This window comes from Carya illinoinensis, chromosome 16 (assembly GCF_018687715.1).
Source record: "Carya illinoinensis cultivar Pawnee chromosome 16, C.illinoinensisPawnee_v1, whole genome shotgun sequence".
In the NCBI taxonomy this organism is placed as follows: domain Eukaryota; kingdom Viridiplantae; phylum Streptophyta; class Magnoliopsida; order Fagales; family Juglandaceae; genus Carya; species Carya illinoinensis.
In genome coordinates, this window is record NC_056767.1 from 27,316,705 (window position 1) to 27,335,773 (window position 19,069).

Consider the following 19,069-nt stretch of genomic DNA (forward strand, 5'->3'; position numbering starts at 1 on the left):
ACGAACATTACCTACCGGTTTTATGTTTTTCAGTTTTAATTCACGACTCCCCGATTGCACAACACTACACTCCACATGGGCCCCTGTTTTGCAAAATAATTTATAAATAATAATAAAATAATTTATAAATATTTTAATATATTTATAAATAGTAATAAAATAATTTAAACTAAATTTTTTTATTAAATTTTGTGAAATGAGAGTATATGAATCCCACGTGTGTGAATAAATATATAAATCCCAAAAGCCGATTAGCCCCTACCAAAGTTCAAGCTGAATTTGGAAAAGTAAATCATAATTGTTTAGTAAAAAATTTTATATACAGTTATTTTTATATATTTTACTGATGTAATTATTTATATATAAAAAAAAATTAACGTAACCAATTACATTAATGAAATATAAATTAACTTCCCAACCCTTTTCTCTTAACTTTACACCGCACCTTTTTATTTACCTCATGATTAAAGAAGGATCTTCCTTTTTCCAATTTACTAGGTTTTTTAAGACCCTTTTAACTCATGTTGATAGGATATACATTATTAAGATTCTGCCCGTCACTCCCAAATGTAAGCTCCCAAAGAATATTGTTCATTATGCACTTGAGATCATCCTTTGGTCATTCTGAGATGGCTGGATATGGTTCACAGATGTAGAAATGGCCCCCCTCTCGTTTGAAATGTAAAAGCCTAGGTTGACTTTCGGGCATCCATAGTAGTAGAGCCCGGAAAGAACCCCAAACTTGAGTACAGGAATGGAATAGTGAGAAGAGAAAATTAAAGACAGATTCTAATAGTGATGAGCCAAATCATAGCACCTAAAAGGGCCAAAAATGGACTCTTTTTGTCATCACAAGATCGAAATCTTGCCCGGGAATGCACACAAAACGGAAACAGTCGCCGGCGACCTAGTCCAAATAAATGCTCTATTGCTGCACACCTGGCCGTGACTGTACCTGATTACCAGTACCACACTACATACTAATGCTAGAGAGAGAGAGAGAGGGAGAGAGAGAATCTCGAATAGGGTGAGTTGAGAATTTATAATGCAGACTCCGTGTTATCAGAGGCAATGCTTTTCTTTAAAGATACGCCAGTTACTGTTTTGATAGACGCAATGTTAGGAGGGTGTGGTGTTTTGACTTTGAGCGTTGGGAGGGGGATGTGGGTGTGGGCGCGTGGGGGCTTGGCCACCTGGCTGGTCTGGTTTAGTGGGTTGTCTGGTCCGGTCCGGTCCTCTGGCCTCCCTCTCTCAATCCTTAATTACGCCTCAAGATTTCATCTTTAACTCACCGCCATAACTCACTCACTACCCCCAAATCATGCCCATATATATATATATACACTCTTTTGATGCTTTTCCTTTCGGCCGTTTCCCTTTTGATCGTAGGAGAGAGAACGGTTCATTGGTTTTCATTCATCAGACGAATGTAACACCCAGGTCCGCGGAGGAGCCCAAACTGCCTATATAGCGGTGTCGTTTTGATGAGTGATTATCTCTGTCTTTTTCCCTCTCCTTTTACCCGTCAGTTTTCTTCTCACCATCTCATCCACATTCAAACCACTCCATTTCAGTTTTTCTCTCCATAACGGCCTTTGCCCTTGCCTTTGCCTTTACCGTGCAACACTCCCTCACAAGCTCTCTCTCTCGCTCCTCTAGTTTCTCCGTAAGTTTCCACGCCGCACCAACACGCACCCAACCAAACCACAACCAACCCAAGTCAGCAATCTCTGCTCAGCCACTGTAGCCCAGCCCTGTAAACACCGTGAAAGAGGCCACCTGCACCCTTCGCCCTTGTCACACGGAAACATAGCAAGCCGCTTCATCTCGAGACGACCCAACTGCCGTTGTCCGTCCTTCACAAGTAGAACCTCCACACCGTGAGCCCTTCCTCCCCATAAAACCGACGTCTCAGCTCGACCACGAGCCACCTAGCCACAAGCCACCAAGCACGTTTATGCAGCCCTACACCACCTTCGGCCAGCCACCAGCAATATCCAACAGCATTGCTCTGTTTGCACCACACCTAAACAGGGGATTTATTTTCCCCACCGTGAGCCACAAACCAGCCACAGCACGTAATCAGTCCCCTCCACGTCGCTGCAACCTCCAGTCCGCTGCCTTTCTCTCGGTAATCGCTCTCTTTCTCTCTCTCCCACTGTTACTCAGCCACGAAGAATCGACGGCAGTTTCGTATTGAGCAACTGAACTCCGTCCAGCCACTTTCTGGCCGCTCAGCTCCGTTGCGCCACTCCCATTCGGGTCTCTGCTCTTGGATTTCTTCCTTTGTAAGTTACTGCCGCCAGCCCACTCCTTTCGTATGATTGATGATTCTGATCGTTAGTTTTATAATTTTGTAAACCTAAAGTAAGTTTATACTTAATTACATTTCTAAAGTAAGTTTATACTTAATTACATTTCTGCCCTTGGAGAGTACATGGCAGTATAATTTTGGCGTCAATTTCACGGTTTTGCATGGACAACATTACAAGACTAATTTTCTTTTTTTTTTCCTTTTTTTTTTTATAACAAGACAATCATTCATTTACATCAAATGAGTCCTTACAAATAGAATTTTTATCAAGCCAAATAGCTTGACTTACAAAAGAAGGACATGGATGCCACCATATCATAATGTCATCAACCTCCCTTGCATATCTAGCCAATTGATGGGTAGCGCCATTGCCCAAGCAATTAACATGCTCAAGTCTTGCTTGTTCAAACCCATGCATAAGCCTGCGAATATCTTGTAGAATAAAATCAAATTCTGTTAGAACTTCAGAATTTTCATTCAAAGTGTTAACAAGTATCAAAGAATTAGATTCTAACAAGACTTTTGGAACACCCCATTGAGCACATAGTTGCAGTCCTCTCAATAAAGCAATAGCCTCAATAAATTCAGCAGAGGAAACCTCCCTTTCCACTTTACTATTAGCTACTACAACATCCCCATTATGATCTCTCAAAATCACCCCAACCCCAGCAGAAAAATTATCACAAAAAGTAGCCCATCAACATTTAATTTCAAGTATCCTGGTGGAGGGGGATTCCAACACACAACTATATTTATCTTCTTATCAAACACAGTAAAAACCTGCACCTTTTTATACTTTTTCTGTAAAGAAAGAGCGTTATTGACAGCAATATTAGTATGTAGTGAAACATCTTCATAAATAAATTTGGCCAACAAGTCATTTGAACCTCTATCTCGAGCCAAATTTGCCAACTCCCAAAAAGATAAATCAGAACTGACCTCACCCAATTTAGAGCAATATTCCACCCACATGTCTCACATCAGGACAATAAAATAAAGCATGAGCAGCATCTTCACTACAATTATCACACAGCACACATTTATCATCTTCCAGCACATGTTTTCTCTTCAAATTCATGAAAGTTTGTAGTTTTTCGTGATAGGCCCTCCCTGCAAAGATCTTAATTTTTTTCGGGATTTTCAGGTGCCACAAACATGATTGTGCAACTAAATTAAGTATTTCTGGTACAATTACAAGTTATGTGTCCGATTGGGAATTTACCTAAGTTCATGAATTTTCTATAGGTGACGATTGATATTCCCTTAGCATGATTGTGAGGAAATTCAGAGAAAATAAAAAGTACAGTTAAGTTAAGTTTCTATACTAAACTTTGTATAAAAAAAAATGAAATGAGGTTGACTTTTAAAAATATATATGTTTATTTTTTAAAAGAAATATGAAAAACAACCTCAATTATTTGTTTCGGCATTACTCATAAACTCTGTATGAAAGAGAAAGTACTTTTGCTATGAATTGTGTAGACATGAGCTTATTTTTGCACATTATTTCTGAACTTTGTAAAAAAGAGCGAAAATTAGATTCATTAAGTTTTGTTGTGGTTAAGATGAAGATATTTTGATTTTGTTCTGTTGAATATGTGAAATGATCTAAAGCTACTTAGTATTTTGTTCTGATATGGTGTGTTAGCTGAAAACCTTGGCATGAGTTTTTGTTTCTGTATCTGAATATGATATGATTTCGATGATATTCCTATTCTGTTTCTGTTACGGCCCCGCAATAGGTATAAAAGTAGCATAAGGTCCCGCCATGGGTATAATAGTGGTATGCGGCCCAATAATGGGTGTAATAGTAATTTACAACCCTACCACGGGGGTTAAATGTAATATATAACCCAGCCACAGATGTAATGGTAGTTTATAACCCTACAACGGGGGTTAAACAGTCTCTATCCCAATATGATATTCTAATGTAATATGAAAATGATGTTTCGGTTTAAAATATACCAAATGATTTTTGGAATAAGAAAGCTTTTTGAAACTTCGCTCTGATCTTTTGTAATATGTTTTGTTTTTGTATTCCGAAAGCGATTGTTTTAATTCTGCATTGTGAAAGTAAATGTTTTGTTATGCATTTCAAACTCTGTAAATGCTTATGTTTACATGCTAGTATAGTTTATTTGCTTACTGAATTTTTGATAACTCATCCCCTTATGTTCACAATATTTTTCAAATATTTTGGATGCTTCAGCTAAAGTTCAAGAATAGGAAGCATGGATAAGGCTATGTGAGTATAGAAAATTCAATACAAAGAGGGTACATGGTGATTCAAGAACTTTATTAAGTAGTTCCATTTTACTCTATTGACTGGTTATTTTGGAAGGTTGACTTTTATTTTGAGACTATGAGGTGTGCTTAGTTAATTGTTTTGGGAATAGTTGGTTTAAAACAACGAGATCTATATGTTGTTGAGATATTGGAGTCTATAAATATACTGTTGGAGTGTGAGTTTAAGTGATAGGAAGTAACTCTTTGACCCATCTGGGACCGAGGCGTTACATTTTTTGTCCACCACAGTCGTATTTCCTTAAAACACAACTCAAAATTATAGTCTTTTTATGTTTATTTATTTGTTTGTTTGCTATTTTTTTCGTATTTTTTGTAATGCTGTGGAGAGAGGGTGTAGGTGATTCACTTGCGCAACATCTTGGCAGGTACCGTGGGAAGACGCCGAGGGAGTTGTATTAGTGGTGGTGGTGGAGAGAGAGAGAGAGAAAGAGAGAGGGGGGGGAGAATATGGAGTACAGCGGTGGAGAAGGCGGAGAAGACCACAATGCCTCCTCCGACCCTCAAGGGAGGAAGAAGCGCTACCATCGTCACACAATGCACCAGATTCAGAGGCTCGAAGCGTAAGCCCTTCTATTTTTGGCTTTGCGTGATGCTTTATGAAATGCCATTTGCGTTTGTTCTTGTAATGATTATGATGGGGTTTCTAAATTGTTTTGTTTTTGTCATTCATTTTGTGGGCATGAAGAATATTCAAGGAGTGCCCTCACCCGGATGAGAAGCAGAGGTCACTGTTAAGTCGGGAGTTGGGATTGGCTCCTCGCCAGATCAAATTTTGGTTCCAAAACCGGAGGACCCAGATGAAGGTATTGCTCTCTTTCTCACACACATGCTTCTTCTCACTTTACCAGGTAAAGTTCTTTCTATGAAGTTACTGTGTATGCTTATTTCATTGATCAGGCCCAACATGAAAGAGCTGATAATTGTGCGCTCCGAGCAGAGAACGACAAGATCCGTTGCGAGAACATAGCAATCCGAGAGGCACTTAGAAATGTCATATGTCCGTCTTGTGGGGGCCCTCCAGTCAACGAAGATTCCTACTTCGATAAGCAAAAATTTCGAATAGAGAATGCCCATTTGAAAGAAGAGGTTACCGATTTCTCAACTTTTGTACTTTCTCACTGATTTCATATATACTTGAACTTGTATCTGACTTTTCATTTGAGCTCATTTAGTTTTGGCATCTTTGTGGTTGGCTTGTCTTGCAGCTTGATAGAGTATCTAGCATTGCAACCAAGTACATTGGGAGGCCAATTTCTCAACTCCCACCAATGCAGCCAATTCATGTTTCTTCACTAGATTTGTCAATGGGAAGTTTTGGAGGTCGAGGGATTGGTGGTCCTTCCCTTGATATCGATCTTCTTCCCGGAAGTTCCTCGACAGTACCAAGTTTGCCTTTCCAACCACGCCTTTCGGACTTGGACAGGTCCCTCATGACAGATATTGCTGCTCATGCCATGGAAGAATTGTTAAGGCTTGTGCAGACTAACGAACCCTTGTGGATGAAATCAAAAACTGATGGGAGGGATATTCTTAATCTTGAAAGCTATGAAAGGATTTTTCCAATGGCTAATACTAACTTGAAAAACCCCCATTTGAGGATTGAGGCGTCTAGAGATTCTGGAGTTGTGATCATGAATGGTTTAGCATTGGTTGATATGTTTATGGACTCAGTAAGTTTCTTTCCTCGTTTTAGTACCCTTAAAACTGTTAATAGAACTCCCAAATATCTTGAATTTTTACCAAGTGATGACTGGTTTTGGGTTTGTAGCACAAGTGGGTGGAACTGTTTCCCGCAATAGTCTCAGTGGGAAAGACAATTGAAGTGATATCATCTGAAATGTTGGGTAGTCATAGTGGCTCTTTGCAACTGGTAACCAAGTAGTAGTCTCATCAATCTTTTTAATTGGATTTCAGTACTCTTATGCTAGATTTTGAAGATTTTCTCACATTTAATGTTGTATTGCAGATGTACAAAGATTTGCAGGTGCTTTCACCACTAGTATCTACTCGTGAGTTCTATTTCCTCCGTTATTGTCAGCAAATTGAACAAGGGTTGTGGGCAATTGTAGATGTTTCTTATGATTTCCCCCGTGAGAACCAATTTTCTCCTCAATGTCGCCAACTTCCCTCCGGATGCTTGATTCAAGACATGCCTAATGGGTACTCTCAGGTTGTCAGATTAATCAATGTGTTGTTTTCTTTAGTTTTATTTTCTTTAGTTCTACATTCCAATTCCCATAACACATTCCAAATGTGTTGTTTTCACTCCCCACAGTAAGCGTTATGATAGTTTTCACTCAGTCTTCCTAGAAAATCCCAAAGCAGGTTACTTGGGTAGAGCATGTGGAAATTGAAGACAAAACCCCAACTCATCGGCTTTATAGAGATCTTGTTCACAGTGGGTTGGCATTTGGAGCAGAAAGATGGCTTGCTATTCTTTGTAGGATGTGTGAAAGATTTGCTTGTCTTATGGTGACAGGCACTTCAACTACACGGGATCTTGAGGGAGGTAATTTCACGATATTTTCAATGATGCTTAAATCATCTTCTTTTAAAAGACCTCTTATACATAATCTTCTTTTTTCCAGTGATTCCATCAATTGATGGTAAAAGAAGCATGATGAAGCTTGCCCAAAGAATGGTCAACAATTTCTGTACAAGCATTAGCACTTCTAACAGCCACCGGTGGACAACCCTTTCTGGGATGAATGAGGTTGGAATTCGAGTGACTGTCCATAAGAGCACTGATCCTGGCCAACCCAATGGAGTGGTTCTCAATGCAGCTACTACAATTTGGCTTCCAGTTTCACCACACAATGTCTTCAATTTCTTCAAGGATGAAAGAACCCGAGCCCAGGTACTGATAAAACGTTGGGAACCTGTTAATTTGTGGAGTATATCAATTAGTTAAAACGTAATAATTGTTACATTGCTTCGTTCTATTCATTATTTCAGTGGGATGTTCTCTCCAATGGCAATGGCATGCAAGAGGTTGCCCATATAGCAAATGGGTCACATCCAGGGAACTGTATATCTGTGCTTCGAGTAAGTGCTTGAATGGATTTTGTTGAAAGTAATTCAATGCATTATAGTTTGTTTTTTTACCATGGAATTAAATTCTAGAACAGGCTTTCAACACTAGCCAAAACAACATGTTGATACTTCAAGAGAGCTGCATAGACTCATCAGGTGCACTAGTGGTGTACTGCCCAGTTGATCTTCCTGCAATAAACATAGCAATGAGCGGCGAAGATCCATCCTACATTCCTCTTCTACCATCAGGGTTCACCATTTCACCCGACGGCCGTCCCAACCTGCTGTCGAGAGATGGCGCATCGACAAGTTCCAGCTCGCAGCAAGGCGGGAGCATGATGAGTAGGTTTGGGGGTTCACTGATTACAGTGGCGTTTCAAATACTAGTGAGCAACCTGCCTTCTGCTAAGCTGAACTTGGAGTCGGTGACTACTGTTAATAACCTTATCGACACCACTATCCAGCAAATAAGAGCTGCCTTGAATTGTCCTAGTTCCTGATGAATCTGCTTAATCTGCTACACAACTGTTCTTTTTTGGCTCTTACCATGCTTTTAATATACCGAGCATAAAGGTTCAGAGTCTATTTGTGCTTTTGGGTGTTTTTTTTTTTTTTTGTGGGGGGGGGGGGGGGGGGGGGGGGGGGGGGGGGGGGTTTGCATTCATTAATGCTGGATAAGTATCATGGCTTAGTTGGGACTTCAAATGCCCTCTCATCAAGAGCTGGAGATGATTACTTACTACTGTTGCTGCTGCTTTTTTGGCTGCCAAGGTTCATTACACTTCACACCAAGTACAAAAGTTCAGTTTTTTGGGTAAATCTTTGATCTTTATTTTTGGTGTTTGCTCATTTATCTTTTGGAAAAATGCATCGTAAAAAGAGGGAGTCAAGAACACACCATACTTGCATTTTCCTGCCTAGTTTTTCTCTACTTGCAACTTTTTTTTTCACCGTTTGCATCCCATCGTCCTTCGTTCCCAAGTGTATGACACCAGCAAGAAAAAAGTATAGTTCAGGTATTGACTTCTTGTTCTGCTGATTGATATCTTTCAATCCAAATCATGCTTGTCTTTTTTAGCCACTTCTTGTGTCAAATCTCTCTCTTTCTCTCTCTCATAATTGGGTTTTGTGTGTATGGGGGAAGGAGATGGCTGGAGTGAGAAAAGTCAAGGAGTCGGGTCAGATATTGATGGTCTGGATTGCCTCGTAGCTTCACATCAGCAGTGGGTTCCATCATGTTTTCTCATACTGAAAAATACTCCATTTCAACTTTCAAAAATATCCTATTTTCAAGGAATTTTAAAACTAAACAATTTATTTTTTGGAATGTGTAAGTGTGACATTATAACCTTTAATCTTATGATTTATGGGTCTATTATGTTCCAAATAATTATATGTTATAATTTTTTTTATTAAAGAAATGATTTAGCCATGGATATATTCGGATTTTTCTTTCGAATTACCCAATATGTAATTGTGGAAAATTTATAGTCAAGGGCATGTGCACTCTCGAGATTAGTCGAGATATTATATCTCGATACCTAGTGTCAATAAAAAAATATATTTTTATTATAAAATAAATTTAATGTATTATATGAAGTTGTAGTTTATGAATTTACTTTGATAAGATGGCTTTGTGCTTCTCTTTTTTTTAATATATGGAAACCAGTCCATTTTTCAAGCATATGAAATTTAGATATGGATCCATGTTTTAGCATATGAAAAATAAAAATACCAACACTTCTAAAGCCCATTGGAGTGGAAGGTTTCCATATGAAATTGGGCTAAGCTGAAGTAAAGTGAAACCAGTCGAAGCCCATGTCCAAAGTATTTAAGCTGGGTCTTGGGGCCCAAACTTCCTTCAATTTTCAACTAAAATGACGAGATGATGAAACAAGTTTGGCCCAATTTACTTTAAAAAGTAAAGAAACTACTCTGACATACATACGAGGAGAAGATGCCGTCGGATTTAGGAGCTGAGAATGGTTTAGATAATGAAATGAGATGAGGTAGTTTTAAATTAAAATTAAAATTTAATTAAAATATTTCTAAATTCAAACAAGCTCTTAACAGTTGGAAGAGAATTTTAGGTTTGATTTTATTTTTATATTATTTTGGTCCAATAAGAATTTTTTATTATTTATGGTATGTGGTGTAGATGATTTATAATAGTAATATTCATTTTTTTTTTAAAAAAAATCAAACAGTTGAAATTTATATTTTTTACAAACATATTATTAAAAATGGCTATTTATTATACTCTTATAAATCTAGTCCAAAGCTGACTTATTCTTCTTTAACAACTAAACATTCTTATCTCTATTAATCTAAGGGGTTTGACATTTTGTTAAAAACTCACTTAATATATCCTGTTTGAAAAATAAATGGACAAACTTGATTTAAGTAAAAAATTAGGTTGACCTTTTTTTATCAATATTTCAATATTGTTCATTGACTTTTTAATAGGATATATCTAGTATATTTTTTTCAGGGTGTAAGTCAAACCCTAATCTAACAACATTTGTTTCCATTTTAAATTTAGTACTTAACGATCTTAGGGGTAGTTCAATTGGTCAGATCTTAGATTTGCTCTTTAATGATCACTAGTTTGAGTCCTCACCACTAGAGGTTTACTTGTCCATTAACTTCAAGGCCCCGTAAAAATAGTTGAGATACATGTAAATTAGCCTAAACATCCACGAATATAAAAAGTAAAAAAAAAAAAAAAATTAGTAGGTTAACAACATTTATTTCATTTCCACTTCACATTTATTGTAGAAACGAAATTCTCTCACCACATGTGACAATGAAATAAAAAAAAAAAAAAATTGAACTTTTGTTAAAAAAGAATAATATCATGAGTGGGTATTGTTAGGAAAATAAACATATAAAAATACATAGTGATGTAAGATGATGGGTCTCTTAGAAAAAGGTAGGGGAAAAGAGGAAAAAAATAGAGGCCCCCAATGAATCTTGTGCCTTGTGGAAGAACAAAAACATGGCTGAGAAAAATTCTTAGCATAAATAAAATAAAATAAAAACTTTGTTTGGCCACTGGGAAAATGCATGCGATTCGGTATACGGGTATAAGAAGCACCAATAGCAAACCCTGTAATAAATTGGCATTAATAGCAGTAAACAGACAGAGAGACGATAGATAAAGTGAACCACAAATGATTTCTACAATTCTCGAATAGAAATAAATCTCGAAAAGTCTCTCTATAAACAAATATATTATTATATATCGTTAAATTTACGTATTTTTATATATTTTATTAATATGATTAGTTAAAATAATTATTTTATATTAAAAAATATGATATAACTAATTACATTAATAAAATATATAAAAAAATATATAAAAATAACTATATATAAAATTTTTATTATTTAAAACTTGTACCTAAATGTTAGTGTGAACCCTCTTCCTACGTGTGGCTGAAAGTGAGTGCATCTTGAGTTCCCAAGTTAACAATAACCAACTTTTTTTTAGGAGGAATGATATTTACAGTTATGGTTGTGTAAGTGATGTGTAGTCACTCTAAAAAAAATAAATTAATATGAGACTCATATAAAAAAAACTAACTTTTTAATCGTAAACTCTATTTTTTTTTTAAATAATTACACGACGTTTATAATTTTATAATTATATGTAGTATTGCTCTTCTCCAAACCCAGCAAGAATTGTGGATGGCAATTTCCGAAGGTTCTCATATTCGGGTAAAAACTTCAGGGCTCCACACCTTTCCTACCTTATCCGATAGTAGTTAGATTAGCCTCCACATCATTGTCAAGTATCTTTGGAGTACGGATGGAAATCGTATTCCCGTCGTATCATAAGAGCACTAGTAGGAGTAGGCATAATTAAAATTTAATTAATCTGCTTAAAAAATATCTACGTCTAAACTAGCTAAATCTATACTAATTTTATTCATTATGTTCTCGGCCGGTTAAAATTGTGTTTAGATAGTGACATAATATCAAATATTCTGTAAATAATAATAAATAATAATAAAAAAATAAAAAAAATCTAATTATAAATAATTCTGCGCACTAATACTTTCACATATTCAATATGATTGGTTATAAAGTATATTTTATTAAAAACAATATCAATTTAAATTTTAAATATAAAGGTATTAGGATTGGTACGTAAATTTATTAGTATGTAACAAAACTATAAAATAAAATAATAAATAATAGTAGTGTATTCTTATAACAATCCACTGCCCAAACTAACCCTAAATCTAGTAATAAATGAATGATTAAGTTCATTGTTTTCAAACAAGCTAAAATTTTTAAATAAATTATTGATATGACAAATAGATGGTTTGAGAATAAGATGAGATGAGAAATTTATTAGTAGTAGTGAAACTATTTGTAAATAGTAATGAAATGGTTTTATGATATAATGAGATGAAACCATCTCAACATCTAAATAACCACTAGAGTTGAGTTCAACTCATCTCATCTCATCTAATATTTGCATTTTTTTTTTCTAAACTTTCAAATAAAATATTATAAATAATTCAATTTTTTCAAATCTCAAAACAAAAATTATTTAAAAAATTATATTCTATCAATATTTTATTCGATTTTTAAATCTTATCTTATCTCACCTCTACTTACTATTCAAACATCTCCTTAATATTTTCAAAATTAAAAACCTTTGTCTAGAAAATAAAATAAAACTATACTTCTAAAAAAAATCACATGAAAAAATCATTCATTTATATAACAAACAAGGTTAAGATTTCGGCTTTCCTTTTGCAACCCATATGTGTTAAGAATTAAATAGAAATATATATTGGATGCAGTTTTATGATATATAAATCTCACATATATATATATATATATATATATATATTTTTAAAGTGAAGCCCTTTGTTAAGACCATCATTTTCTTTATATAGATCTCATAATTATCTATTTTTTCAAAATAAGTATGTGAAACTTACATATCTTAAAATTATATAAATAATTTTTCTTAAATATAATATTACTTTCTTTTATTTAAAAAAAATTATTTCTATGGTCTTAAGATGTGCAATTCCTATTCAAGTACACAAATTTAAGACTCATAAAAAAGAAAATCATTTTATTGATGGCAGGCGTAGAATTTGCCTACTCTAAAACTATATCCATAATTACTCTATATTTAAACCTATTGATAATCTTATATTTATTTTATGAGAAATGATATTTGCAGTTAGGCCTCTGTATAAAAGGGTTCAGCCCGATTAACCCGTAAGGCCCGACATGGCCCTACCTGTCTAAAACGAGTTCAGCAGGTCAAGCCCATTAACGGTTTTATTACCCCTAACCTCAGTCGAAACCGATCACTCGCATAAGAGAATGCCGCCCAGCAACCCGTAGAGGAATCTCAGATGTTGCAGTGATGGAAGTGGCACAGGTGGGCATGAGGGCTAGAGCTCGACCATTTCTGGCCATGGCGGCGGCAGCGACGAGCTCAGCAACCACCACTAAGAGGAGGAGGCTCCACGCCGAGGAATTGAAGTGCTCTTCGTCGTCCTCTTCATCGTCCTTTTTGAAGCTGAGATAGAGACGCCTCGTGATCAGCACGGAGGTGACAGAGGAGTGCCTGTGCTTCAGTCCTAGCTTAGATCATGACGCGGCATCATGTTGCTAGAGTAATGGGTTGAGCTTGCTCCCAGAGGAAGAGAGATTTCTTCAGCATGGCACTGTGTTGATGGAATCGGAGTGATTTGCGAAGGAACAATGAAATGGTATAATTAAAACACAGGTTTGTCCCTCTATTTTGATTTTCATTTCTCTGTTATTTTTTTTTTCCTCAAGAATATATCATCACATGATTATCTATTTCTGAGATTGATTAAGATAAAAAGGACCAACGGGAAGATAAAAATCCATTTATGAGATTGATTGAGATAGAAACAATTTCTCTATTCTTCCTCCTTTGGCTAAGGCTACGGCATAAGATGCAGAAATGGTGCTTTTGCCCTACAATGCATATGGCAGAACAAACGAGGGAGGGTGAACGGGTTTAGAATAGGTTCGACCCGACTTGAATTTTACAGATCGGATCGGATCAATTGCATTTTGTTTCCCTACAAATCGGGTCTAGTCGGCCCAAACCATGAACCGGGTAGCTTGGTGTGCAGCCCTATTTGCAATCGTGGTTATGTAAGTGCCGCACAATCTTTTTAAAAAAATTGAATTAATACAGGATTCACATAAAAAAAAATTAACTTTTTAATCGTAAATTCTATTTTTTTTAAAGCAATTATACGACGTTTATATACTTTATAACTGTACGTAATATTATTTTTATTTTATTATAACATCCATATTTTAGAAAATTGTAATTTTTCTTTAAAAATATATGGATAGAGAGAGAGAGAGAAAATGAGAACGAGATTTGTGAACGACCAAACCGAACTAAGCATCCGTAGCTGTCGTCTTCACAGCTACCAGAAAATGTATCTGTGAATTAAAAGTTCCGCTTTTTGACGACGGCTCTAATGCAAACATAACTTATCATCTATTTTCTTTTATTTATCCATATGCAGTCCATTTCGTCCACAAAGATTTGCAAATAAATAAATTAATTTTTTTTTTTAAGGAAGAAGGGTTGAAGGGAGCGACCCTACCAGGACGTCGTCATGGTAGCGTCCAACTAGATGGAGAGCCTGGTAAGAAAGGAAACATTTAATTATAAAGTATTAATTTATGTATTAATTTAATATAATTAATAAAAAATAAATTTTATTAAAAATAATATTAATTTAAATGTTAAGTATGAAAAAATCAGTATTAATACGTAGATTAGTATGTAACTTTATTTGTATGTAACAAAACTCGATAAGAAGTACTTAAATGACAAGAAGTGTATGTACTTTCTACAAGTCGAACTTAAGCCCTAACTTAATTCTAATTCCTCGAGAATATCAATAATCTATATGTCAATAGGTCATCAATAATATTTAACGCTTCCCTTTACGAAAGAGTCATGCTAGAGTCATCGTTGGTGGCTCTGTTAGGTTTTAGAATTTTTTTATTTTATTTTTTTTCAAATCATTTTTTAATACTTTTAAATATTTTTAAAAAATATTAAAAATTTATAATAATATTAAATATTTTTTTTAATCATTGAAAAAAAAAATAGTCAGCAAAGACCCCTAGCGGGAGCCACCAGCAATGGCCTAAGTATTATCCTTTATGAAATTCAACCCTAAAATCTAATGCCTATTGCTAAACTCATTAACCATTGAGCCACCACATTCATAATAAACAAATAAATTAATTAAAAGAGAAATTATGTTTAAATTATTATTCTAGCTTTAGTTTTTATTTGGAGGGAGAGAGATAATTATTTTTTAATAATATTAAATATTTTTATCTAATAAAAGATAGGCAAGAAAAATATAAATATTTTTCGTACTTCTTTGATATTTATTTTAAATTTTTATTAAATTTATCACTTTTTCATCATACTAATTAGTTTGAGTTATTTTGAAATAATTTTTTATATCAAAGTTGAAATGAAAAACAAATTATGATTATAAAATTCATAATTTCTAAAAAAATCAAAAAATAAATATCGGAGAGACAACACGAGAGAACGCCGCGTGTTGAGCGTTTTGAGCCACAAGATTCCACGGCCCCCTTCTGGAATCCTCTTTCTAAAGAAAATCCACCAAAAAGCATCCGACGTGGCGGCCTCTCCTTCTTCTTCCTCCCTTTCTATAAAATGCTGCAAAATCTTCCTCTTTGAATCTTATCTCTTCTGAAGTCTCCGTTTTAGCGATCCGTTCTTCTGCTCTTTTCCTTCTCATCCTTTCTTGGGTTTTAAATCCCCTGCTAAAAAAGGGGATTCGGGAATCCGTTTCCCTTCGTAGCAGAGTGAGCAATCCGTTTTCTCAGGAGGGAAATTCGAGGAATCTGAACTCTTCCGTCCTGGATTCTTCCTTCCTCGGAACATCAGCTTCCCAAGATTTTCCGACGGTGGGTTTCTGATTGATCCAATTGAGAATTTCTGATTTGAATTTTTTTCAACTTTTTTTTTTTTAATTTTAATATTTCTGTTTTGCTGAGAAGAATTGAGGGAAAAGCGAGGAACAGTGGAAGTATCTATTGGTTGTGTGTTTGACCGCTGTAATTTTTTGTTGCAGCTCTGGGAACTTAGCATTGATTCTGTGTGAGAGAGGGCTAGTTCTGATCTTGTGGCAATGACTGTTCAGGTATATATTGCCATTACTTATTGTCGCGTGCATCTGTTTGCGAAACTTATATCGGTATCTTACTGCTTATCTCATGGAAACAAGGAGAAGGAAAAGGATCTCGGTTAAAAAGTGGTATTGAGTGCTAAGAGTCGGTCTTTTCCATTTACGAAGGCAGGGAATTGATGGGGTTCGTTGAAAAGACAAAATGACTGCCTTTTTTTTTTCTTTTTGGCAATTTACTTGTAGAGACTCGTATATATATGGAAATGGCATGGGAATTTCCGATTCAAAGGGATTTAGGCTTCAGGCGTAGTGGCATAAAAGCTGTGTACTAAGTGCTCTGGCTGTGCGGAGTAAGCACTAGATTCACTATCCTTTCAATTAGAATAATGGGTAGGCGATCACATTCGTGGAGGATATTAATTGGGATATTTGAGTTCGAACCACGGTACTTTTTTCATTGATTTGAGGATGAAGATAAGGTTTATAACTATTGATGGAAGAAGGAAAGGTTTCAAATAAAAAACCTCCTTTCGGGAGTTTACGGCCATTCCACCCTCCCTATCTATTTATATCACCAACATAGGAATGAAAAATTTAGACTTCTTATGCATAGTATGAGTGGAGAACTGCTATTGGCTTCTATATAATCGTTGGAAGCCAATGTTGTCAAACATTGACTATAAGCAGATGCACTTTTGAACAATTGTATGTAAAAGCATGCAGTGTCTCCTTTGGGACCTCGAATTCGCTGTTATGCAGATAGAATACATTGCATAAAAACCAAGGAAAGTGTTCATTTTTAAACATGTAACGTGGTGCTACTAAGTTTTGCGATGAAGAAGAATTATTAAATTGATTTCAATTTTGAAGAGAAGGAAACTTAACACATTACTCTTTTACTTGCATTTAGCAGCAGGATGAAGGGAAAACGTCAGATGCCTCTGTAACAGCTGGTAACTACCGCCCTGATGGCGCTGCACAGACTGAAACAGTGGTCCAGGAGGAGGAGAAATGTTCATTTGGGGATTACTCTACACCTAAGGTTTTATTCTCTTCGCAACCTTATATTCTGCCTTCCATTCGGTGGGAATAAATTTGCCAAGGACATATAACTTGTGATCTTGATTATTTTCAGCTGTTCTTTCATGTTTGAGCAGGTAAGGAAACCCTACACCATCGTTAAACAAAGAGAAAAATGGACAGAAGAAGAGCATCAGAAGTTTCTTGAAGCCTTGAAGCTGTATGGTCGTGGTTGGCGTCAAATCGAAGGTAAGCTTGGTGTATGATGATTTGTTTGGAACGGTTCTTCGTATCTGTTGGCTGTCCAATCAGATTGAAGTTACTCTTAATTTTATGCAGCACATGTAGGCACCAAAACTGCAGTTCAGATCCGAAGTCATGCTCAAAAATTTTTCTCTAAGGTTAAATGATTATGTTTCAGTGTCCAGTTCCCATTGTGATGCACGCATTTGATCATAAACTACAGTAGCTCAGCTTCGTTTGTGGGTTTGTCTAATTGGCATCTTTCCTCCGCATTAATTTGTTTTTTGCTTGCTGGTTTCAGGTCGTACGGGCATCCAGTGGTAGCACTGAAAGCACCATAGAACCAGTTGAGATACCACCTCCACGGCCAAAGAAGAAACCCTCACATCCTTATCCACGTAAATCAGTTGATTCCCCTAATGGGATATCAGTTACAAATGAATTAGAAAGGTCTCCATCTCCAAATTTATTGGTCGGGGAGAAAGACACCAAATCTCCCACTTCAGTTCTCTCTGCAACTGGGTCAGATTCACTGGGGTCTGCAGTTTCAGAGCAGCTCAATGCTTGTTCTTCCCCTAATTCATGCACAACTGACATGCATTCAAGTACCTCCTCACCTGTTGAGAAGGAGAATGTACACATGACATCCAATTCCACTGTCCAAGAAGAAAAAGATCCTTTTTCATCAACGCCTGAGTGCTTTTTGTCCATGGTACAATGAATTGTTATATTTATCCTTCAACTTAGTCCAAGTTGGGTGATACTTGTTAACCTGTGCTGGGCAAAATTCTGATTTTCTGTTCTCGTTATGAATGTACAGGAATTGGAGTTAGCTTCCAAGGATACTATAGGCAACATGGGAGATGAAGCCACAGGAGCACCCGTTACAAGCATCAAGCTTTTTGGAAGGACGGTTGTGGTGACAGATTTCCAAAAACCATGTTCGTCAGGGGCAGAGAATAGTGAGTCACTGCCATCTGCTAATTATCCAGAGAACGTTGATACTGAGAAGCTTGTTAATTATAATTGTGAATCATTGCCATGTCAAGCCCCAGATAGACGCATGGAACATTTGAAAGAGAACACCGACTCTGCAGAAGCCAACCAGTATACTTCTCTGCCATGGTGGACTCTGTACCAAGGTCTGCCATTTTATTGCTCTTCCTCGTATAACCAAACCTCAGTTCAAGTACCTGCAGGTTCCTGTGTTGAAGAAGAAACGAACGAGAGGGATATTATTGCGAGGGAAAAATCTTGTACTGGCTCGAACTCTGCAATAATTAATGAGGTGGGAAATGGAGAGAAGAATTTAGTTGGTGTTGATTCTGAGTCTCAAGAAACTCTTGATGAGAGAAGGATTAGCCCCTGCAAGCATATGAAGGGATTTGTTCCCTACAAAAGATGTCGAGCAGAGAGAGATGCGAACTCATCAATGATGGTTATGGAGGAGAGGGAAGGACAAAGAGCTCGAGTTTGCTCGTAGGGCCTTCAGGGCATTTCCATTTGACCTTCACGTAGGAACTAATGGTAATTTTGCTCACTTTCTCCAGAAGAGCTACCCATCAAGTCACTCCCTAAAATGGAAATCTTTAGAAAGTCAAGAACTACTTACCGGTAGCAATGGCATGGTTTTGGCAGATCTTCATAGATTCAGAAAGAGTAACTCAAGATGCAATCCAAAAGGATTGTATCGGTGGCTTTCTGAAACCTCTCTTGCTTTTTCCTATCGACCTTTCCCTGCACTGCATGATTCCATTTAGGAACCAAGTTGTAAATGTTTTGAGTAGCATGTTGCTTTGCCGCCGTCTTTTTTTCAGTGTCTGAAAATTCCTTCTTCTAAACATTATGTTGAAGTAGAATGTTGAATGATACTTCATATGTCAAATGAAAAACACTTCATTTAACCATACAAGAACATTTTATATTTTCATTTTCAAATTTTTTA

At 36.2% G+C, this 19,069-nt stretch overlaps 2 protein-coding genes across 8 annotated transcripts; both read left to right on the forward strand.

The window, feature by feature from the left end:
- Positions 1–1,202: 1,202 nt before the first annotated feature.
- LOC122298478 (homeobox-leucine zipper protein HDG11-like) lies at positions 1,203–8,237 on the forward strand. Of its 3 annotated transcripts, XM_043108238.1 has the most exons (12): positions 1,203–2,288; positions 3,560–3,619; positions 4,987–5,181; positions 5,307–5,424; positions 5,519–5,707; positions 5,827–6,291; positions 6,390–6,491; positions 6,588–6,791; positions 6,947–7,130; positions 7,210–7,478; positions 7,577–7,666; positions 7,750–8,237. In XM_043108238.1, the coding sequence occupies exons 3-12, from the start codon at positions 5,069–5,071 to the stop codon at positions 8,152–8,154; spliced, it is 2,139 nt and encodes a 712-aa protein (XP_042964172.1). In that variant the 5' UTR covers positions 1,203–2,288; positions 3,560–3,619; positions 4,987–5,068; the 3' UTR covers positions 8,155–8,237. The 3 variants fall into 3 exon arrangements, with proteins under 3 accessions (XP_042964172.1, XP_042964173.1, XP_042964171.1); XM_043108239.1 differs by lacking the exon at positions 3,560–3,619 and having other exon boundaries at positions 7,745–7,925; XM_043108237.1 differs by lacking the exon at positions 3,560–3,619 and having other exon boundaries at positions 1,204–2,288.
- A 7,163-nt stretch (positions 8,238–15,400) lies between these two features.
- On the forward strand, positions 15,401–19,033 carry LOC122299365 (protein REVEILLE 1-like). 5 transcript variants are annotated; one of them, XM_043109602.1, is made up of 7 exons: positions 15,401–15,640; positions 15,808–15,876; positions 16,772–16,903; positions 16,997–17,130; positions 17,221–17,282; positions 17,426–17,836; positions 17,945–19,033. In XM_043109602.1, exons 3-7 carry the CDS (start codon positions 16,830–16,832, stop codon positions 18,605–18,607), a joined length of 1,344 nt encoding a protein of 447 aa, XP_042965536.1. In that variant the 5' UTR covers positions 15,401–15,640; positions 15,808–15,876; positions 16,772–16,829; the 3' UTR covers positions 18,608–19,033. The 5 variants fall into 5 exon arrangements, with proteins under 5 accessions (XP_042965536.1, XP_042965533.1, XP_042965535.1 ...); XM_043109599.1 differs by having other exon boundaries at positions 17,019–17,130; XM_043109601.1 differs by having other exon boundaries at positions 16,775–16,903.
- Positions 19,034–19,069: the final 36 nt, after the last annotated feature.

Bases quoted from the DNA above. Each gene is read 5' to 3' on its own strand.
- LOC122298478 (XM_043108238.1), top strand. From the start codon at position 5,069: ATGGAGTACAGCGGTGGAGAAGGCGGAGAAGACCACAATGCCTCCTCC. The intron at 6,792-6,946 runs GTTGTCAGATTA...ATCCCAAAGCAG, and splicing joins TGCCTAATGGGTACTCTCAG to GTTACTTGGGTAGAGCATGT. The intron at 7,667-7,749 runs GTAAGTGCTTGA...ATTCTAGAACAG, and splicing joins ACTGTATATCTGTGCTTCGA to GCTTTCAACACTAGCCAAAA.
- LOC122299365 (XM_043109599.1), top strand. The intron at 16,904-17,018 runs GTTTTATTCTCT...ATGTTTGAGCAG, and splicing joins GGGATTACTCTACACCTAAG to GTAAGGAAACCCTACACCAT. The intron at 17,283-17,425 runs GTTAAATGATTA...TGCTGGTTTCAG, and splicing joins CTCAAAAATTTTTCTCTAAG to GTCGTACGGGCATCCAGTGG.